Here is a 24,358-nt window from a genome sequence, read left to right on the forward strand (position 1 = left end):
GAGATGATTTATTCAACCACATTCCTGCTTGCCTGGAAGAATCTGTGGATATTTACCTCATATCACTCTCATGCCAATGATATACAAAAAAAACTAGTAATTTCCACTTTATAAAATTGCATTAGGCATCACCTTTGCTTCTTATTTTTAAGCCCATAAAGTCTGTCTGGCCGTGTGACCAGCTGTGAATAAACAAATGTCTTTCAAGCACTCAGACAGACCACATTCTCTCTAGCAATTCAATTTCCTGTCACTTGTGTGGGTGTTGACCTGCGTTGCCCATGTTTGGATTGGCCAATGTGACAGGATGTTTTTTCCGATTGTGACTGGTGGTTGGTCAGAAGGGTTAATGAGCCTTTTGAGTGATGCCAACTCGTAGTGGGAGGTGTTTAATTGACCAGGGTGGCTAGGTGACATCACACAACCTCAGTTTTGTTATTTCAAGTGTCGATGTGAATGTTGGATTTTGTTTCAGTGCGGTTTTAGTGATTTTTGACCGCAATGTAGGTTAATTTATGAATTATTGCATTCATATGATAAAAGACTAAACTATATGATTGAGAAATGCTTCAGTTGTTCTCTGTAATTTTGTTGCATCGGGGTTTAAGGTGAAGAGAGTCAAGTACTGTACAGTAAAATGTTTGGTATGTAAATTGCTATTTCTGGCAATGTGTTTGATGATAGATTTTTTTGTAAAGCAAATAATTTTCTTTGGCTAAGTCAGGGGTCCTGCTTTCCTATGTCAAATGGATCAGTGTTTTGATCCTCACACGTCAAACAGTACGAGCTGCAGCAGCAGTATTCTTTTCATATATATTCATTAGTCCAAGGTCAGACAGTCTTGGCCTAGTTTGTAGATGTTTTCATAATTAGTGTGTATTCTTTATCCATATCCACATTTATGAAGGTAAAGATTTCCTTAAGTCAGCCGAGAGTGAAGTGAGGTCAGGCTGGACTGGGCAACATGGCGCCAAAGATTTACACTGATTCTTCAGCGAAGGTCTCATTAGAGAAGTGATGGTAACGGAACAAGGACACAGTGGAATAACCCATGTATTATAGACCCATCACTCACCTTGTTTTGAACTGCAATATGTAGCTAGCTCTTCACATATCAAAAACATGTACTGAGGATCTCCTCACTATGTGTCAGCCTGCCAAAACCCTCTTGAACCACAAATAGAGGTGTTTGAGAGCCTGGTATTTGTTGCCACATACTTTACAGTATTCCACTGTACTGTACTCACAGCATCCACAACTACATTGTGGATTTTCATGCTAATTTAGCATAAGATATAGAAACAGACAGATGTAATTGTCTTCCTGAAGAGAAAAGGCTTTGTTTACTCTTGATACACTTTAATAAAAATCCTAAATAAATAAATAAATCCTAAATCCTAAATTTCTGATGGGTTCTTCTGGATTGATGATTATAAAAACTTGAATTGCATTTTAGGAAGACCTTTTTTGTTAGTATTATCTCATAGGCCAGGTTATCTTGGGGGTCTTGTCTGATGTACCCTCCAAAGCAACTAGAGAAAAGCTGAAGTTATAAAAAAAAAAACAGGGTTAAAGTTTTCAGGGTGACTTCATGCTTTTTAGCCTGATTACTTTGCAGCAAAATATCATTGACTATAGACCATAGATGAGACCTAAAAACTGCTCAAGTGAATATAGCACTGCTACTCAGCTAGGCCAGTTACCTTGTAGCAGAATTAGTTGAACTGTTTGTACTCTCCATGGCTTGATTTAGGCAAACTAAATGACCAAAATGTTACTTAATTGAACCCATGACAAAGCTACAGGTACTACTGTAGGAGGAAGAAAAAAAGTCAACTTAGCTTTAGCTAGGGCTCGCTGTCATCAGCAAGCTTCAGCTGGATTTGTCTTTCTTGTTTTGACTGTTTTGTTTTTAGCTGTTTTCTGTTTTACATTTCTGTGGCATAAAAATAATTATATGTTAAAACAAATTCCACAAGTCAGACTCTGGTCTTAACTACATTTTGACTCAATGTCTAGTTACTACTAGACTATTTGGCTTTGTAAGCCAGAAATGTTTCACTTCTGCAACAGTAATATTTGGTGTCTTGTAAGTCCATGTGGGCTGGGCACTTGTATGCACATGGTACAATAAATAACATACATAACTCACTACATACAAACTATATCTTTTTAGCTTTATTCATCCATGTAAGCATCAACACACATTTATAAATATGCAGAATAACCATTCAGCTAGATGCTTTGTACAATCATAATTTAATGTTAATATCAGGTGTCAAATCGATTTAACTGGCTGTATCATTTATCACATCATTACATTTGACTGCAGAGAAGAATTTACTCCAGCAGTTAAGTGTAAACTGTGTGGCTGGGTGTCTCGTTTTCTCCCACCAGCTGTCCAGTTTCTTTTAGAACTAACATTATTAGATGCTGTATGTGCATTTTCTTTGCAACTGCCCATTTTCAATGACCCCTCGAGCTACAGAAACAGTAATTTAGAATCTTCTGCAACACACTCTGTGTTTTACATCAATTATGGACAATTACCAAAATAACCATCAACAGATTGTTGTCTAGCTCTCTAAGTCAAATTCCAGATTGTGAGCCTCTCCCTCCCTCTATCTTCTCTCCCAGAGTCTAAATCAATGCAGATGTTCCGGTATGGTCTCGCAGCGATAATTACTGTAACAAGCAAATCATTAGTATGTGAATAGAGGCAGCTTATATGAATACAGCACTGGGTTTTACTTTTACTCATTAATACTTATTCTCTCATTACAGTTTAAGGTTTGTGAGTCAATATGATGCAATATGAACTTGCACAAGAGTGCTACAGTTAAAGCCCTTTCCTGCTCTGAGAAAAGGTGTTTATTATCACTGTAAAATCCCATTTAAACAGCGATGCATAGCCTTAGGTTTTTTATAGATTTTTTTTCTTACTTTTTATGATTTATGAACTTTCTCTGCTGAGGGTTTTTATACATGTAAGGTGTTAGCTGTGTGAAATACTTGTTGTGTTTTATACTAGTGGTGTGCAGAGAAGTTAACATAGGAATAATCATTTCCAGTGCCTCAAATAATTTTTTCAAATAATTCTATAAAAAAACCAAAAATGTATGCTGTATGTATATATCCACCACAAGTATTGAGGCTATAAGTTTTGTTGTTGTTTGATTGGATTGGATAGCAGTTTTCTTATTGACAAGCTACATGAGATACATTTTAAACAAAAGAAGAAATTTATGACCCATCCTGGCTGTGGTCATTCAGTCAACATAGTTCTTCATTTCCAAATTCACTTCACTAAAGTCATTGCATTGGAAGCCATCATATGTTTGTTAACTTCCTCTCCCTGGCTAATTGAAAGCCAGTTGGATCAGTTCAGCACACGGCATGCTATGCTCATTATTATGGTGCATGAGGGATGTGCATGCTTTAACATCCATCTCTGTTGTAGCAGCTCCCAAAGGGGGACAAAGACTGTGTTCTGCTGCTGGTCAGGCAAATACAAACAGTGAAGTATTGTGACTATATCAGACCAGCTGGCTTTGTGTTTGTGAATTCTGCAGCCTACAGAGATCGTCTGCTCCACACCTCAAGATGTCCTTTAACTGCAAACTATTAGGCGTGTAACTCCTTAACAGCACTTCATTGAAAAAGGAGAACTCTGGTATTATTTTGTCTCTTTCTTATTATCAACCACTCACTCAAAAGGCCAAAACCCAAGCTGAATGCTTTGTCCTGCAAACATTTTTGTATTGTTTGTGTAGCGTTGATTGCTGTATAATGAAGAAGTGTGTGAAAACCAATGTAATGACTTGGCTCTTTTATTAGCATCTCATATTTTGAGGAACAATAGAAATTCATGTCACAGAGGAATAAGCTAGTTGTGGTTGTACAGACAATATTGGCTAATAGGATGAATACGTTTTTAATTACTTTTAAGGAGACAGTAATAAAAAGATAAAAGTAATCTTATCCATAAAAAGTGCACCCAGAGCAGTTCTTTAGTCAAGTATGGAACTTTCTCTTTGTCTTGTCACAGAAACTATATTGCATATAAACAGTGTGACTAGGGTAATACAGGTATGTCTTTATCTTGTTAAGTTATGGTTGATGAAGTTTGATGATCATGATCATGATGAAGTTTTGCAAAAATAGTCTCAGCCACAAATCATTAGTGTCTCATTAGCAGCAAATGATAGTACTGGTTGTTGAAATTAAATTTTTTGCCTCTGCAGTAGCCTTGGAGTTTGTTTTAGCAAAATACCTATCCAATATAGCAAATAAACATACATAATTGTATTGTTCTTTATCCTGTAATTATCTCTACTGTGGCATGTTATGATTTAAGCGTTTATTTTTGACAGACAGCTGCCCCCATATGGAAGCCAAAAACAGTTTCCCAAAGGCCATGCGAACCATAGCTAGCTTCATTGTGAGAACAAAGAACCATTGGTATTATTCATAATTAAACTCTTATTGTGTACTCTGCTGAATATTTCCATTCTTCTGCCTCTCTCCTGCTCACTCTCGTTTCCCCTCTCGGTACTTTGCACCTCGTGCTGGGAACATCTGTCTGGCGTCAGAGTGGAGCCTGGCTGTGCAGATTGGAGCAGGTAGAGGAGCACATTGTAGCCCAGCTAATGATGAGAGTGTCTGCCCTCTCTCTTGGAGGAGACGCAAGCTGCTGCTTCACGCTCGCTCACTCCACTCATACGCCCAGGGAAACAGATTTCCAAACATATGCAGTATGTTTTTAATCCAGTTGAGCACTTCATTTCCCAGCAAACACAAATAACCTTACGGGACATCCATATCTTATGACAAGGGGGTGGGCGCAAAGCAATTGAACAATTTTCCTTTTTAATGTGATTTTTTTTTTTTTGCCCCACCAAAGATGCTAAACATGCTCATAACCCAGGTTAACAGTTGCTTGTTTATGGTTTCACAAACTTTTACACAGAAGTGCCTCCTGGCTCCCAAGTCATATGAAGCAACTTTATCCAATCTAAACTCCACTCTGTGCACCTGTTGTCATCCTTTGTTTAAACTGAAAGTGACAGCGTAAACACATGTTCCTTGAGTGAAGTGCCTTAAAGAATTTGAACAGATTGTTGCCAATACTATATATATGTGAGAAGTAAATAAAGCACCTGTTAACAGTACATAATTAAGAGTTGTGCCAGAATGTAAATGTTTTAGGTTTTAAGATAAATTTCCAAAAAGTCCAAAAACAGCTTGCATTTTGTATTGGACATTTTTATATTGCAGCTTGAATTAGTTTGACCCTGATAAAGTTTACATGCAGGTCATTCATCTTTTTTCATAACTATCCGAAACCTCCCTTGGTACAAGTCAACAATAGCCCTTAACATCAAGGCACAGCTGGAGGTGCTTAACATTTAGAGCAGTGCTCATCCTGCTGTCAGCTACAGCCAGACAAATGTCAGAGGTGGTACTACATGGAGTTCAGCTTTTGGAAGTCATTCCCTCACTAAACCTCTCAGCCAGATTAGCTTGCTAGTGGTGGTTAGTTTGTCTTTTTTTTACTGTAGCTTGGCTTTTTGTTTTAGCTTTTGGAGTTTGACCTTTTCTAACTTATTTCCGTATTGAACTGTATGCGTGTGCTGTCAGCATGCATGCTGTGTGAAAGTGTTTAAAAGAGGCATATAGAACAGGAACCAGTGATTTGTGGGGCATGCCCACTTCTTAGTGACAGTACCTGTCACTGTAGCTGTGTCTCTATTGCTCTGCTACACCTGGACCCCCCTTATTCTTGTGTATGGACTGTAATAATGCTATCGATCTTAGCTTACTTGCAGCTTATTAACAAACAGGTTCGTCTTCAGTGTGGGCTGCTGCTCTCACTGTTCTCCGCCACCTAAAGGGAGAATTACATAAGAATCCTCCGCTCAGTTGTCAGCTCCATCCCCCGTCACACACACACACACACACACACACACACACACACACACACTACTGTAGCTGATAACCTACCATGCCTCTTGCCATCTCTATAACAACTGACCTCCCTGCTGTGGTTGCCGTGGTGAGATGATTGAGGAGGTTTCAGTGCATGAAGAACATGAGCTGCTATGGTTTCCTATCAGAAGCTGTGAATGCTGTTTGGACAGCGTTAGGAATAATCATCCATAAATTATAGTTTTCACATGTTGCCTAATAGTTTATTTCTTGGAAAACCTAATCCCTATTGATTTTACCGTGCAATTTAATTCTATTACATTTCTTAATCATTTATTTTATTTAAGGAGGTAGGCCTACTGTGTGTCAGTGTGCTACATTAATTTCTACCCTGCACACTGTCCTGGATATATCATGATTACTCTCCAAGAAAACAAGGACAACCTGGAAAGCCCTCTTTGATCCAGTCTGTCACACTATAGTCTAGTAGGTAAAAAAGGAGAACAGATTGGACCATCTCCATGCAAATGCAGTTTAAAAACCAGTAGCTCTGCACACATAAAGGCACTTCTTTTAATATGTGCCCCCTTTCTTCACACCCACGACCATTGTGTATAAAATCCTGTTTTTCCTGAAAAGATTTCTAGTCGCAGCCGCAGACAATGTTCCCCCACACAAGCTGTCGTCTTTGTCATACCCCCCTCCCCTCCTCTCCCCTCCACTTCAGTCAGTAAAGCAGGATCTCTGGCAGTCGGCCCCGCTTGCAAATTCATGTGTTTCAGGGTACAGGTGGGGGGCTTGCTGGAGTCTGCCTACCTGTTCCCCTGAAAACTGGTCAACTTTGACAGACATGGACGGACGGGGGGGACGGGCATAGAAAGCATAAGGGGGGGGAGAGGGGCGGGTAAATGAACAAATGTCAGGGTTAGTGGGGGGTTGCTGGGGCCGCGGCTGTGGAAAATGCTTCCTCTCAGGGGTGTCTCCTGATAGGGTACAGTGAAGGGGAGTGAGGCATGCTGATAAAAACAACTCACTAACAATTATGCTCACCTAAAATAGCCCTTACTTAAGTATATAGCATGCTTGCCAGTTAATTGTACACAAAAACAAAGACTTCACAAAAGACCTCCTGCAGCCAATGTATTTTCTTGTATTTTGGCATGATAATTAAGTGTGACAGCTATGAATGCAAAGTTGGCAGATATTATAGTGGCCTGTCTAACTCTACATACTGATTAATACTGTTTGTATTCCAAAAGTTTGGCTAAACTATAAAATTAGAAAATTCTAGTATAGGACAAAGAACTATGTTGTATAATGAACAAATCATTAGAACTGGTATAACCACTAGATTGTGTGTAATCAAATAAAGTGCACTCACATACCAGAAACAGATTGGTGTTGGAGGTATGACAATTATCTGTAGATGCTTGCAAATAGAAAAAAATATGTAGAACATAGTGTTGCTCTGTTTTATGAATATCAAGTAATAATTGTTCCTATTTTTGTATTTTTGAGTACGAAGAGATGAGTCCTTTCTGTGCAGATTACAGCCCATGTCTGCTCCTAACCAAGTAGCTGACTGCATGGGATTTAATGACAGCGTTGCTAATATTCTCAGGAGATAATGCTTTTCATAATGGCAAGCGAAAAGCCTCCATCAATACAATGCCTTCAGTAGAAGCCAATATTTTGTCCGTGTTACACTTGAATAATTTGTGTACGATTGCTGCATTTCCTCTGAATTTTTCTCTGGATTTGTTCAACTTGTTCTTATTGATATGCTGTAGGACTAACAACCATAAAATCTCCTAAGACCTCTGATCTGTACTATTGACCATTATCATAGCCAAGAGGTTTGTTACAATGTGGTATTTTTATGCTACAGTTGGTAAGAAACCTGTTTACATTCCAGGGTGCTGTATAGTTCACTTCTCTCCGCAGCTCAGTCGGATTCCAAAGCACTGTATAGATTTCTTTCAGCTGATGAAATTAAAAAGACAGCAGTGTGTGTGTGGTGTGCCTTCCAGCAACGCGATTTGCCTGTGAGTTCACGATACGGGTTGAGAGGGGAGTTCCTTTGGGGGGGATTAAATAGCTCCCTCTCTTCCTTCCCTCCTCCCCTGCCCTCCATACTTGCAGAACACAAACAGCTTGCAGGGCTGTGCAGTACTTGTACAACATGTTTGCCACAGTGCTGCTCACAGGTAACAATAAGCCAAGGTCAAAGGTTAAGAGGGATTGTGGAGCACAGATTCTTTGTGCAAACGGGCACAGGAAACCGTGCCCATAGTATCGCTGGGAGAAAGAAAAAGTGAGAGACATAGAGAGCGAGTTGGCTTGGAAGATAGGGGGTATCAGAAAGAACAAGACTGGGGCCAGTTTCACGAAGATATGTTAGATGGGTCGATAAGGTTGCGACAGTTGTAGGTATGCTCTCTCTAATACCCGTTTTGATAATGATATTAAGCTTAAAATGGGCTGAAAGCTGTCTTTCCATTGTAACAATCGCACCTACTGACAACCAGAGACAATGACAGCATTGGTGTTTTGTTCAAACCATTTAAAATGACCCATGTTTATATGACCTTCTTTAAGGAGGGCAAAATATCATAAATGGAAAGTGTATGAATTTGAGCGGTGTTCTTGTCATAGGTTTCTTTTAACCACAAAAGCAATCTTTCCCTAACCTGAACTTAACTGAACTATGGAGTTACCTGAAATCAGGGGTGGAAGAAGTATTCAGATTTCTATTTAAGTAAAAGCAGTAATACCACAATGTCAAAATACTGAAAAAACTACTATATGCATGTACATGTAAGAAGCATTTTCATGTTAGACGTTCAAGTTGGAGTTCATTTTAACAACTTTATATACTGCAGTTGTATCTGCAGTTTATAAAGATGCTGAAGATGATCATGTTTTATTTAAAAACTATCTGTAAAGTAACTGGTAAAAACAGCTGAAAAATACATGTTGTGGAGTAGAAGTAAAAAACGTATACCTAAAGTCGCCTATCTATTTACCATAGGGATCTACTATAGCAGATCAGAAAACAGGTCATTTTTTAATCCAATTACAAATTTTGATATGAAGATTGTGGGGTCAAGTAACCATCAATGTCACCTGCTTACAAAAAAAGAGAAAAAATATATGTATTTTTATATATTTATATTTTATTTCTCCAGAAAGGTTTACAGGTTTTGTAATTGAAAAGAGTTATTATTTACCCAGATTTACTCATATACAGAAAATTTTTACAGAAGATCGTGGAAAACAGTTTTGAGGAACCGATTAACTTGGACGACTCTGACTGTTTAAGCCATAGTGACAGTCTGCCTTTGTGAAACCAGATCCCTGCCTCCGTCAGGCTCTTTGAATGGGAAGGAGATTATCCATTTAATCTCTTAATCATGCACACTGTATACATAGTTGGTTCGGTGCCTAAAACTGTCCTGTCCTCTGTCCTGATCAGATGTATTATAGCCACCTTTTGCAATGATTCCCTCTTACCCACACGCTAATTCAGGTTAGCGCTGACACTGTTACACATGTTCCTCTCCAGCTGTCAGTATATTATACCCTTGGTGCCCTGTTAAAATGAAACCCAGACCAATGGTCCAGAAAATGGAATGTGAAAATATGTAGATTTTAAAACACAGCTTTTTAAAATCCCTTAATTCCCGCAAATGTATTCAGAATAAACGCAGATGTTTCATAACATCAGGTAACTGTACATTTTGCACAGTATATGTTCCCCAAAAGTAGGAATTAATAATGAAGATGCTTTTTGGCCTGAAATTGCTATTCAAACAATTATGTACTTAGTTTCTTCCAACAAATGCATTCCACATTATTGTTTTGCCTCATAGCAAAGCACCCAAAAGACTAAAACCTTTCATTTCAGCAAAGGCCGCTATTGGTCACCGTCAATAAAAGCATAAAAGCATTTATTTCCCACGTTTGTCAAATTAACAGCATACTCCATCTCCCATAGGACTTGTAAGGTTCATTAACCTTTCTGTGAAGTGGGACAGGTTTCCAGCAGTTACCATAACCTCTGTCTCGCTCCTACCTCAATTATAATAGAAGAATTAAACATCCAACGATTCAAAACAGTAATGCTGCCTCTTAAATCCCTTTGTACCAGCTCTCAGTTGTTAATGACTAAAGACACTGAATGAACTATAGAGTTATCAACAGATATAACCACGGACAGAAGCATATCAAATGGCTACTCTTAACAGCCGGGATTACTGACTGTACGGTTTTTGTTTGATGGCCAGATTTTAGTTAGTGTTTTTTACATGTAGGTTGCCTTTGTTGAATATAAATAACACAATTTTGGATTTATGGTACATACCCCAGTTATTATAAAATGATACAATTACAACTGTAATATTAAAACTATGCCGCATCTGCGTTGAAACACTTGTGGCTGTTTATTAGTTTATTAATCATTGAAAATTGAAAATTGCAAAATATTTCACTAAAAATATTCCCATCTAGTTGCGCCATGGCTCACCTTCCTTCCAAAGTCAAAAGAATAGACTGACCTTGAACTAATTAGGTGGTCAATTACACGCCTGTTGATCTTTTTTAATTTCTTAATAATTAGATTAATTTTGTAGGCACAGAGTTCGTTCTCTTGTCCACCTACTCCACCTTCATCCTCCACCTCTTCCTCTCACATCTTTTTCTCCTCCTCCTCCATGCCTAGGCCAACAATGTTTCAATACTTAATTTATTTTGTGTCACCGTTCACACTTCTAAAACTATTTTAATTCTATGCCATTGACTGTTTTAATAAGCCTAATCTTTCTCTTCCACTCCCACCCGTTTATATCTCCCCCATTCTCTCATATATTAATCAAAACCCAGCACATGCCTGGATGTATTTGTAGCCATACAGCTCTATTATAACCTATTAATTTACTATCTCCATGGATTTATGGTCTTAGCTCCAGGAACTGCTGTAGCCATGGAGCAGTGAGGCCTTGTGTTTGTGTGTGCGTGTCCTCTGATGCTACTTGTAGGCAAGCTCAGGCTGGGATTTTCCAGTGCCACCCCCGTCAGTGGGAAGCCCTATATGGGGACATGTCAGCGCCTTGTTTGCTTGTTGTGCTGATGAAGCTGGGGGTGGGGCGAGTGGGCAGCCTTGTTCAGGTTCCAGGATTCCCTTCAAATGAGTCAGCCAGCCCCCTCTCAAACTGACTGTTACCTAGGGAACTCAGGCTTGGGCTTCCCTCAACAGTATTTAAGTACAGACTCATCAGCACCCATACTCACACACAGACACACACAGGAGCTGTAAGGGCTTGGAAGCAGCACCCAGGTTGGATGAAATTATCTTATTAAAACACTCTCACTTTGGCCTGTACTCTGCCCTGTTAGGCCCAATCTGCTCCATGAGAAAGAGATGACCAGCCCAGCACGGCCACTTTGTTAAGGTGAATTTGTAATGTATGCAAATTAGGCTGAATAGATGGGTGTGATAATGAGTTTGGGTGGCTAGTTTCTTAACTCAGTGATTTGAGTAATGGTATGCTTCCGTGCTAATGAGTACAGCCAATGTAATTTAGGTTTGGTACATCACAGGGTGTCGGGTGATGTCAGTGATGTCTGGAGTTCACTTAATAACTGGACTGTTTATGTTTCCAACTCAGTTCATTACCAAAGCCAAATGAGTTTCTTTACTAAAGCCATTAGTCTAGCAGGCTATTGTTAAGTGGGTTAATTTGTTGATGCACTGAAGCAGATCAAGGGTGACTCCCTCACTAGCTTTCACCCTGTCCTGCTGAGGCCAATCCATCCCGCTCAGCTGATCACCATTAGGTTGCTCTACCAACCAGTCACCCCAGACTCAAGCCCATTACTCTCACACAGGCTCATTTAGAGACTCCAGAAAAATTGATTATTAGGGTTGTGTTTGATTTAATAGGGGTCGACATGATACGCTTTCCAAAATCAAAAGGAGATTTAGCTGTTTATTTTGGTGATTATTTTGTGTTCACTTATTTTATTTATTCAGTGTAGTTCATTGGTATTCTTGTATTTTCCCTGTTGTGATGGGGGGTATTCAATACTTGAACACAAAAATCAAATCTACCTTGCACATGCTCTAACTGCCATACACATCTACCAGCAGCACAACCGCGAAGTAAAGGTTGCCTGCTATAAAATAAAGGCTGGCAATACTCCCAGTTCATGTTGCGCTGGGTTTTGCCAGGGTCTGTTTGTGTGCCACCTTGATCTATCTAAGAAGAAGAAGATAGCGGGTTCACAACACACACCAGCTTTTGAAGAGCACCAGAGAGCTTCCAGTATAGGAATATGCTGTAGTTTTGGTTTGCAGTGTAGGTCAAAAGGTGAAGGTGCCGTCTATTAGCTCATGCCATACTTCAGCACCTGGTTCAGTCTCTTCACACTTGTTTTGCTTCCATTACAATATAGAGCTATATACTGGATATGGGTTAGATGCCCCTTTCTGAAGTGAAGTTCACACAGTTGAACTGAGGGTCATCGTCTGTGGTAATAGAAACCATCGAGAAAAAAGCAGCTCTGTGACCGTGCATGTTGTATATACTCCACAGAGACCCCCTATAGCCTTTATAAATGAAAGTCGTAGACCACCACAGGAAACCATTGGTGGTCTGCTGCACCATAGAGCTCGCTGTAGATAAGGTCTCAGATGAGCTCCTAGGTCCTGGCTGGTAGGAACGTGGTTCCTCATGATGGCCTTGGCGTGTCTATACGATACCAGATCCGTTTGGTCAACGTCATGATGCCTAGGTGACCCTTGTCGGCCTCGACCTTGTCTGCAGCTGGCATCAATGACACAGACTCACTGGGCTATGCATATTTTACTCCACAATGACAGCTGATGTTGAATGTGACAGAAGTTGACTAGCTCTTTTGAGATCTGGCAAAGATAGACCAATGCTGGGAGAGTACAAGGTAAACTGAAAGTCAGGCAATCTTGCTGGTCTCTTTTCACTCATTACTCTAGAGCATCTTCGTCATCCCGTCCTTTTAAATTCAGACATGGAAGATTACACTGAAGTATTCCATTTCCAGCTTCCTCAGGATAACTAAGTCCCCTAGTTGAGCAGTCATGTGAATTCTGTCTTCCACTTTGGAAAAAAACTGTGTTTAACCTGTAAACGGTGAGGTTCGGTGCGACACAGACTTTTAATTCACAATAACCCTGCAAATGAATGGGCTGATTACTGAGGCGAAGATGAGGAGGCAGTCATAAGCACTTGGCTTGAGTGGAATAGGCGGTGGGGGGGGGAGAGGGTTGGCTGTGGCGGTACAAGTCCAGCCTCAGAAATAGAGCTGTGAACACCATCTGTCATGCTCTCTCTCCCCGTCTGTTAGCCTGACTGCAAGTAAAAGGGAGAATGATGCTCTCAGAACTGCATTAGAAGGACGTGGGTGCTGATTGTCGTAGGTGTGGGTTTACAGGGTGTGCAAGGGAGGGGGAGGGAAGTGGTGCATATACAAGGAGGTACATGAGTAACTGACAAAGGGAAGCACTCACCCACACAGAGAAGGAGAAGGGTTGTTGGGCAAGTGGGTATTCCTGGTGAAACCGCACCCCTGCACCCACCCACCACCCCCTCGCGGACTCCTACCTATTGGCTCTTGTCAGAGGATTCCTAACGGAAGTTATGTAGACACATTATACAAACACACTACTCATCTTCTCTAAGCCTAAGAAGGCTAAGGCCTAGAAGAGTTGACACGTCATGTATAATATTAAGATTAATTTCAATTGTTGAGCAACTTTACCACGGTGATACCTGTAGTAGCTGTTTTTGTTAGCCACTTTTAGACCTACATGAGGTGCATCAGTGTCCCGTCAATAATCATTGGTGGTTGGAGTGTCAGGCTATTATGTGACCCACAGAAAAAGCTCTACTGCATTGCTTTTTCCATATTTTCAGAATTATTCATTGCTCATAACGTGTAGGTTGTTTGGGATCCTTTCTGTTTTTGTCTGAGTCAGAGTGTGAAACAGAGTCAGTAAAACATGAAGGCAAGCTGGGCCACGATGAGCAACAGGGAGAGCAGGATGAAGTGTCCGTAACACCACAGCTGGACTAACATTAGTTAGATCTGGTATCTAAAGAGGTAACTGACTCCTACATATGAACAGAGCAGAGACAAATGAACAAATACTTAGTGAAAATGGTTTCTTTAACATTTAGGAACAAGCAATGGATTATATAGTTTATAAATTCTTTGTATTGTAATTTTTATATTTAAATCTACAATGCTGTTTTCCACGATTGCCCTCCACAGGGATATCAGAGGTCAGGGTCAGCTATACAACACCTTGTAGGGGTTCTATTTTTTTCATGGGCCATTTAGCAGGGTACATGTTTCCTGTTGCAGAGTCCAGAACGCACGCCCTCCATTTGAAAGGTAGTGTCCCTACTCACTACACCCCCTGCTGCCACAAATATATCAGCAGATGTCTGGACACTCTCCAGCAACATCAACACAGTACAGAAAATATTTAGCTGATTGATTGTGACTCTTCAGAGATCAACTGTTGTGACATTTTCTTGACAACGCATTGTTGCAGTTAGTTTGAATTACATCAACCAACGATTTACTTTTTCATTTATATGTAAGAGTGAATTGGCAACTGAGACAAAGCAATATACCAAAGCCTCCTACTCCTGTTTGTTTCTCACTTGTTCTTAGTCTCTCATCTCAAAAGTAATGCTCTCCTCTTGAAGGATTGACACACCTTTATGCATCAGAGTATGTTGTTCTTTTCTGTTGAGTATGTAAAGTAGTAAACAGCCATTTTGACACTTTCAGATTTTATCTTTCTGTCTGCCTCTCCCACACTGCTCAGTGTGTGATTCACTATCACAGCTACAATAAAGGGTATTCCCCTAGTATGAGGATGCAAGGCGTATAGTCACATTTAGTTTGACTTAATAACTCTGGAATAACGCTGACATAAACCTAATACAGGTACTTTATGTCATTCTCTGTTTGTTTCTTTAGCATTTGAAGGAAAAAGGTTGGGCTTGTCCTTCAACTAAATACGTAGAAAAGTCTATTACTATAGGGTAACTATATTAAAGGATTGGCATACTTGTTCTTCTTCTGATCACCAATCCTCCATGTTGTTATGATGAACTGTTGGTGTCAAGGTTTAAGGTTTGGTGGCAGGAATTCATAATCTGTCATCTAGTCACAGTGAGTTGTAGTTTTTGTCATTGTAACATAGCTTTAAACTACTGAGCTTCTCTCTGTCTTCTTAATTGCAGAATTTCCCCTAGTAAGCTATACAGCATTTAAATATAAATGTATATGTTTTTATGTAACTTTTATACCTGGAACACAAGAAGAGTTTAAAGAGCAAACATTTAAGTATGTACTTTTGGTACAAATAGTACATAAATATAAACAATATATACAATATGACAGCAAAATGATGCAGTATTGTATATGTTCATCTCTATGAATGGTTAAACATTGATTGAAGAAATCATGTGACGTTTGATCCTCATAAAGATATGAATTTGAAATGTCCTGTGTAGCTAGATGAGAAAATATTTTGAAACACTGATAGTGTGTTTCTGGGTAACCGCATATATAATGAAACAGTTCCTAGTCTTTTTCAACTTTCAGTTGCTGAAATGTCCTAACTTTCAAATGTTGAAACACTGACACAGCAGCTGTGAGTACTCCATCAAGCTCTCTTGGTAAAGAGACACACTTTTTATATTCTGCGTTATGTAACGTAACTTTTATCCTCGGCTTGAGGCCAGCACAGATAATCCAAAAATAAAAGCATTTGTAGTTGGTCAGTATACCTATGTATATTGTACTGCAAAAAGTTACACCATTGATTCTTAGTGTATATGTTTGAGTAGGCCTATACATTTGATATTTTGTCAAATTTATGTATAATGTTTGTACACCATAGTATAATATACTGGAGAATACAGTAAACAAGAAATAACAAGAAACCAACACACTTGCTTCACAGTAGATTTTCATCCAAACCTTTCATTACATATTTATTAATCAACCATTTTTAATAAATGTATTTTATACTTTTCACTTGACATCCATCAGGTCAACTTGTGTCTGATGAGCCTAATGTTATTATCAAGATAGATATGCTTAGTGTATGAAGTTTATGCTGGTCTTGCTTTTATTGGGGAGCTTTACTGTGTCTGGGGTGTGGAGTCTTAGCACTTTTGTTTCTAACCCTGAGCTCAGAGTATCATCCTGGCTGAGGATATCATTGATCTAAGATTAACTTCATCAATGCGCTATGTGGCTTTAGATACCCCCTAACAAAGCTGTAATGGATTTACCATATGAAAAACAAACGTTCTGTAGTGCAGGAAGCCATAACATCTATCATCCATGCAGCAAAATTGTTTTTGAAATAACTTAAATAAGAGACCTGTTCACCAGCTCATTGGTGGTACAGCAGACATTGTGGTAACCTCATAATCATATTATGGCCCTAACTTGTGACGACTTTTCTGTTTATTTAAAACAGGGACAGGATACAATAAATGTATTGTACCCGATATTGCACAATGCTGATTTCTATCTGTTGTCCCTTTGCTTGTATGAATACACATACCACATTATAAAAAATGAAAATTCCACAAAACGCTAATAAATACTTCTGTAGTACAGACCAGTGGATATACATTCAGACAGGCTTTATCAGATCTTAGAAATAATCAGAAATTGATTATTGATTATTTCTAACTATATAAAATACTGCAAGAGAAAACACACACATAACCTGTGCTGCAAGATGATTCTTTCTTAATACTGAAAACACAGTTAGCACAGCGAGTGGCTGTCATTTAGTGGTCAGAACTTTTCTCTCTATGTGCCCCGCCCCCACAGTAGGATCCCTGAGGGAGGCCGCCCACCACGTGAGAATGTCTTTTAGATTAGTGTGAGCGAGTCCGTCACTCCCCAGTGAACATCAAGAGTCGGTGACCTCAACACTGCCTTGCCCTGTCACAACTACTATGATACCAGCACTGCTTGGGAATCAATACACCACTATAACCACAAAACTGATTATATTTATGATTTTGATACCTTGTGATTATTAATATGTATGTGATTCTATGTGAGTTCTGCATGTGATTGACTTGCCTTTTATTGTTTGTCTGAATTTTAATATTGCATTCAGTTGCTGTTGTTTTTACTCTCTGTATTATAATGAAATTAAAAGGGCAGAGGGTGCCATGGAGAGTGAGCGAGAACCGAGCATTAAGATGTGGGAAAATGTTGCACGCTCAAATGTTGACTACCTGTTGCTATGGCAATGGGTTTGGATCCTGCAGGCTGCAGGACTCTTGCTATTTCTAAATAAAGCTTTTTTTCTCACTGATCAGTGGATGAAGATACTCACAGTTGAAACTAATCTTCTGAATTTTACCAGTCTGTGTAAACACTGGTGCTCTGCTTTCTAATACTCACTGCTAAACCTCCTAAACAGCAGTTACAGGATTATAGATGATATGATACACAATAGAGGACACATGCTTTGCTACTACTACATGTTTATTTTTTACTACTATTTTTTACTGAAAGAGTCAAATATAAATTAATTATGTATCATGGCCAAGCAGCGTGGTCAGCATTTCATCAGGTGACAGGTGCTGTATTTTCCTAGTCCACTGTTCCACAAATGACTAAAAGGCAAACAAAATAAATCACATTCCCTGTCAAGAATATAAACTTAACACGAATACTGCAGTTATTTCTTTGATTACTGAAATAGGGGGATCAAGTTTCCAACAGTGTAATTTTTTATGGCTGAGAAAATATTTTTTTCAACATTCCCAAGTTGTCTAAAAAAACAACAACTACAAAATACCATTGTGTGTTCTGAGTCCACATTCCTAAAGATAAATGTGGCTTAATGTTTTATACTACTATGAACTGTATTTTGTTTGGTTCTATCATCCAGCAAACTGAAATGTCTGCTTTTGTCCTTACACGCTGTCTAGTAACACAGTACCGTTGTCACCCTTTGGGGGGAGCCTGTGTGTGGAGAAACTAGGACAGAAATAGGTGCTGAGACCAGATATTTGATGCCTGTGATGGGGACTTCCATGCTTACCTCAAGTGGGTTTTGGGCCATTTCACAGACAACATATTTAGTCCTTTTCCTCCCACTCAAGGATGCAGCCGTCTTGCAGTAAGCAGCCAAGTCTATTAAACAAACATTCCTGTGTGCAATTTGCAGTGTGAGGTGCCTGAATGTGTGCTTCCTGTGGATGAGGGAGTTTAACCTGACAAATATACAGTAGAAAACGCTTATGAAAAATATCTACGCTTCACATCGGCTTCTGTTTCTAGGCAACAGGAAGTTAATATACAATTAATAATATGGGAAATTGCTACCTGGGAATCCACCAAGTAGTTTAATTTGCTTGGGAACTGCCTTTTGTCTGGGAGTTGTCTCCTGTCTTCAGATATTAATACATAATACTGTTTATATATTTAACTTTGAAATATTTTAACCAAACATTATGGTGTAAGCCTATAGTGGAGCTTCCTGTAAGGTTGAATTTTTGAATTACTAGCTGCAAATTATCTTTTTCTCAAACATCACCTAAGTTTCAATGTTATGTCAATATATGACATATGATATATGACTGTATTTAGTTAATTAGGTGGCGTCTCCAGCCTCACTGTAGTTGCAGATTGTAGATGCAGTGGGTGCTATTTCAAGGACTGGCCACTGAGCTAAGTGAGCACAGAGGAATTGGGTTTTGAAAGCACAAAACTAAAGGAAGATTGGCATTGTGTTAGTATTGTAGAAAGCAAGATTATGGCCCACTGTACTGTCTTTCTTTTCAAATTGTTTGTCTTTCATGGTGAGGTTTGTCCCAAAAGTGAACTGACCTAACTATCCTTGATAAAATCCCCCAAATGCGTTGCCTGACTGACTCTGTGTCTAAATTACCAGGGCAATGCACTCAAGAAAGGACACATACAAGGGACGACCCTCACTGGTAAGTATGGTTTTCAATTGACTGTTTATTTTGTAACCTTAATTACATATGTTTATTTTAATCATGTATGTTGTATAAGCTGTATAATGCAATGTGGTAAATTATGTATTTGTATTATTATTATTATTATTATTATTATTATTATAAACATTTATTTTTGACTGTTGCAGAATTAAGTTTTACTTTTGATAATTCATTAGTTTTTATTTCAGGATCACTTTTTATTTTTTATAGCAGTTTATTTAACTCATTGATTGAGTTGCTCCGTCATGACTCGCTGCCTCTTGGTCATTTTAGTTCCTAACCGCCATTGTTTTTGCATTGTCATCATTTGTAACAAGTGCAGCAGTGGAGTTGAGAGTCAGATGTGAACCCAGAGAGAGTGAAGTTGGGTGTGTCTTGCAGTGTTGGTGTTGGTTAAAGAAGATGTATCCAAAGGGAAACTGTAGCCTGCTTATTACCCACAAGCCAGGGTGAAGGAAGAATGCTAGGAATTCAGAATTACAATTTTATGGATCTACAGCTGCTACTGGTTTATTGAATCTAAAAAAGTAATCCAGATGCACAAAAGGGGTGAATGAAAAGAATTAGGATGTCAAAGCCCACTGTTAGATTTTAGCTGCATCATTGCAATCTCAGCAGCCCTGATTCTCATTCTTTGTTTTTCCATGCAGACTATTCTCCTCCAAGCCCACCACAGAAGTCTGGTTTTCACCGCTACCAGTTCATGTTGTTTGAGCAGCAACCAGAGAAACCAGTGTCACTCGCCGAGCAGGAGGAGAAGTCCCGCGGTAATGACTCCACTCACCAGCACCTTGAGTTCACAACACTGTTGGCCACTGCAGTATCATCTATCATATACCCACACTGATCAACACAACTGCCAGCAGTTAGTTGTTGAATCAGCAGAAGAAAGATTACACCAAGGCATTAAAACTCAAGGCCCAAACATTTCCTCTCATTATAGTTTTTGTGTTTTAGGAACCTTTATGCTACTGAAGGATTTGTGAACTCATAATAGATTATTATATTTCCTGACATACAGTAGGAAGTTGGGTGATTTTGAATTAGGTATTGCCTCATTTGTTTGAGTGGGCATAATCCTTTATTTAGGGTGAGTTTATGTTTCCATATTGGGTTTTAATAAATGTATCTGCAAGACATCTGAAGCTGCTATTATTAGTGATTTGATTTATTATTTAATGCCCCGAGACACTCTTGCCAGACACCATCTAACCATCTTTAAGCTCAGGTTTTGGTTTATGGCTGTGTTTCGTCCAGACACATGTCATTAAGCACAATTCACAAACAATTATGCGCATTTAATCGAAGCAGTTGGAGTTACTTTAGAAAGATAATTTTCTCCGAGTGCTTAAACATAACAAGGGAAATGTTAATGAGGTTAGTGAGTAAGTCTGCTGCATTGTTAATGCCTGCAGGGTCAAGACAAGTATTGTTGGCTCCCATGCACACCTGCACGAGTCTGCCTGACCATGTCTTGTTAACCTCTGCCAAAACTGAAATACTTATCAACCATGTCAGTAGACATGAACAGTGTATATTTACTTCTAACTTTGCTTTCTGTTGATGTTATTACCAGATTACTTTCTTAGTTTGTCTCTTAAAAGACAACTGTGTTTGTCTTGCAGAAAGCAGAGTTGTTGTTTTGTTTATACTTCAGATTTTTTCCTCCCACTTGAAGACAAGTCTCTTGAAGGTGGGCAACTGCACTTGGATGTATAGTACAGTACCTCACAGGAGGCGTGCCCGTCTGTCTGTTCTACTCGGGTCACAGCCAGTGATTTGAGGGGAGATCAGGGCGGTTTGAGACTTCAAGCGTTGCGGCCGTGAATGAGTGGAGCTGCCAGTCTCCGCTGTTTGAAGTTTTGGCAGCTATGTCAGCAAACAATCCAGGTACATTAGGCTGAGGTCTGTTTGATGTTGAAACCTCTGGAAAAGGAAATGTCAAAAGAGATGTACTTTGAGGTATTTTACGCATTGGAACTCAAATTTGGGGAGGTTGAGATCAACCATTATCACATTGTTAGGGTATTCACTGTGTCAGAAGTGGTTAAGCTGAAGAAAGATAATAACATGAATAACAGCCTGCTGTTTAGAATATTTAAAAAAAAAATTGTGCAAAATAAACTGGAGCATACTCATTTTCTGCTACCAGCCCCGATACAGTAGTTGCCCCCACATTATGAGGCGATTGAACTGAGTGGATCCACCCATCCTTAATCTACTGGATGAGTGTAACTCCCGCTGTTGTACTTCCTCTCTCCTGCAAACTGTTCTCTCTGTTCAAGGGAAATGAAATTAAGAAATTCACTCTTGGATAATCAAATGTTTCATTTGATGGGTCAATTCTGGAGAGGATAACTGCCCTTTTAAAGAGGGTAATGGAAATAGACTGCGTGACATAATAAGAATGAAAGCCTAGTCAAGGTTTATGAATAGAAATAATATTGGATTTTACCGTTACTATTGGTTTGGATGAATTTAGTGGTGTACCTGCTGTATCATTACTGGCCTCCACTTGGCCGTGATGAGGACGGTATTCCCGCACAGACAAGAGATACGGAGGGAATCCCATGTCTCCCCACCTCCTCCGTTAAGTATGTTCACTTATTAGCGTCTGTCCTCCCTCCATGTGGTATGACACAGAGAGCATTTTTCATAGCCCATGACATTAATTGATGTGATTTGCGAAGGGAGAGCATTTAGTCGTGGGTGGGAGGCTCCTAATGATCATTTTCCACTTCCAGTAGCGCAGTCATTGACTCAATTTTATCGCAAATTTGCTGTCTTTTTTCTTTTCATCTCTGACCATCACTTAAGTAGTAAAGGGGGTGAACAATGAGGGGTGGACCAGGGCTGTTGTGAGGAACCGTGGGAGTCTGCTTTGCCTCCTGTGTTAAGGTTATGAATGTGGGTCAGTGAACTGATGAGGACAGCTGGTTTGTTACACAAGGAACTACAGGGGGGCTGCGCTCTTGGCACCGGGCACAGGGGCGTGATCATAGGGAATCCCCTTCGCTCTGGCTCAGGAAGGCTGTCCCTGACTGGAGGCTGCCCCTGTGCCAGGGTGGGGGGCAGGCGTGGGCACACAGGCCCTCGTGATACTTGCCCTCAATATGTCCTGCTACTGTTTAGTGCCACCGAGTCAGTTTGTCAAGGGAAACAGTGTTACAAAGCGCTAAGGCCTTGAGAGAGGCTATCAAGTGTTGTTTCAGTCTACACTGTACTTTTTGCACTGTTCACACATCCAACCCCCTGTCTTCTGACTGGGACCTCAACACCAGATACAGTAGATTGATCAGAAACAAAAACCGTGATGAGCACAAGAAGAGCAGCACCGGAAATACTGGCTAAAAATTTAAGTAAAAGTTGAAAATTAAAAACTGATCAGTTCTTGGCATTCATCCCCCCCCCTCCATTATTCATGGTAAATTACAAGGGAGAGGATGTATGTGACGATCATGTTGTGTGAATGAATGGATCACAGTGGAGTTAGCTACTGGATGGTGCACGTTGCTCATCTTGCCTCCTAGAGCCCCTACTGCCAGCTCAGCACACTCCACAGTAATTGAAGCCATTTGCAATGTTGCAGTGTGGTAATGGGCAGATCCATGTCTACCACCCACCCACAGCCTCTATCATTAATCAGAGCTGCGTGGAGTCAAGAGAGCCAGGATTTGGTTGCTACAGCAGGCCTGAGTTTCAGCCAGGAGTCGGCTGCCTTAAAGGAACACTTTGACGTTTGGAATTTTGGCTGGTTGTGGGGGGTTTTTGTTGTTGTTGTTTTTTTGTAAATTGTTTTTTTACCAATGCTCGTCAGGTTTGGGGTAAAAGTTTCAATATTTTTCCTCAACTCCCCTCATCCATAAATAGCTTCATAGTATTATTGAATACACTGCTGAAATTAACAATTACAATAGAGATAAAACAATGATCAATTAGTCGATCCACAGGTAATAATAGTTTACCTCATGCCAGATATTCCCTAGTTCCTTTGAGAAGCTAGATTTATTTATCATATGTGATAGTAAACTGAATATCTTTTGGTTTTGGACTGTTGGACGGATAAAACACATGTTACAAATGTTACCTTGGACTGTGGGAAGTTATGGGAATTTTCACTACTCTCACAATGTATAGACCAAATGGTGAATCGATTAATCAAGAAAAAAATCACAGATCAATCGTTAATGAAAGCAACTGTTAGTTGCAGCAAAAGCTGAAATAATTAGTTGATTAATCAATTAGTTGATCAACAAAAACCTAATCAGCAAATATTCTGATAATTTATTCATTGTTTGGGTCATTTATAAAGCAAATATTTTTGCAAGGGAATTGAAGGACAAATACAAAACATGTTTCCTGCAATGTGACAAACGGTGTGACACAGATCTTCGACCCAGGTCCCTCCCCGCAGCAGCCATCTGCCCTCTGAGCATCTCTGAGCAAAACACGTCGCTGCTCCAGAGGCACTGTTCTTCGGCTGACCCCTGACCTCTTATGACCACAAAGACGTTCCCCTTCATGATGTTAGGATTGCATTATTATGACTATGAATGTCACATGATAAAGCTCAGTTAAAGTCTTACCCTGATATGGCTTCTCTTACTCTATTGCCATGAACAGGATCACTTGGTTTAGAGTATTTTTGAGAGACTATAAGAGGTTTAACAGGGACACCGCCCACACCACTAAATGTAGCAGTTCTGTGTCACCTCACAGCAGTGCTGATCTTCCTGCCATACCCAGACGGAGAGGCAAGGTGGAAACAAAAGGGGAGGCAGGAAGACTTTAACATCGCCCTCAGGTCCCACACTATCTGTCCTTTCCATGAGCAGGCAGATGGGAGAGGTGGAAACACGTCTCTGCACTACAAACAGACACCAGCCTATTTTAAGGTCACTTGTAAGTCTAGGCATTTACAGGGTACCAGCCAGCGTGATAGCACCAAATATTGTGTATTTGCCTCATTTTGGATTGCATCCAATGATTGCACAGCTTTAGACAGGATTATGTGCGTAAAGCCTTACAAGCAGCGCCTGGTTTTGACTCTCCGTCTATCGTTAGTCTACAATAAAATGATCTTCAGTGTGACATTCTCCGTTAGAGGAAATGTTGCCTAATACTACCGTAAGGCATGTTCTGCCTATAAAAAGGGAAAGAGAAAGTTTGACTATTAATACATGACTGTCATGAGAGTTAAATCTGCCATATGACTAGTGAAATATATCCCTCTATTCAGTGTAATGTTTGTTGTTCCCCCAGCTGCCTCACCCCTCAGCTTTCTTTAAAGTGCTACCTGTAAGGGGTGAGGGACCTTGTTTTGGACATGCCGGGGAGTTTGGGGATCTGCAGAGGCGGTGCATTATCTCCCA

The 24,358-nt window shown here is 39.8% G+C and overlaps 1 protein-coding gene across 1 annotated transcript in view; it reads left to right on the forward strand.

Moving 5' to 3' along the window:
* The window catches only part of LOC119891798 (phosphatidylethanolamine-binding protein 4), a 51,296-nt gene that overhangs the window by 22,212 nt on the left and 4,726 nt on the right, over positions 1–24,358 (forward strand). The window contains exons 5-6 of the mRNA XM_038703664.1: positions 18,917–18,962; positions 19,637–19,753. Coding sequence (XP_038559592.1) covers positions 18,917–18,962; positions 19,637–19,753 — 163 coding nt within the window. The remainder of the gene's footprint in view (positions 1–18,916; positions 18,963–19,636; positions 19,754–24,358) is intronic.

The sequence above is a fragment of the Micropterus salmoides genome, unplaced genomic scaffold, assembly GCF_014851395.1.
Source record: "Micropterus salmoides isolate LMB-PRFRI ecotype aquatic unplaced genomic scaffold, ASM1485139v1 Ms_hic_scaffold_7, whole genome shotgun sequence".
NCBI lineage: Eukaryota > Metazoa > Chordata > Actinopteri > Centrarchiformes > Centrarchidae > Micropterus > Micropterus salmoides.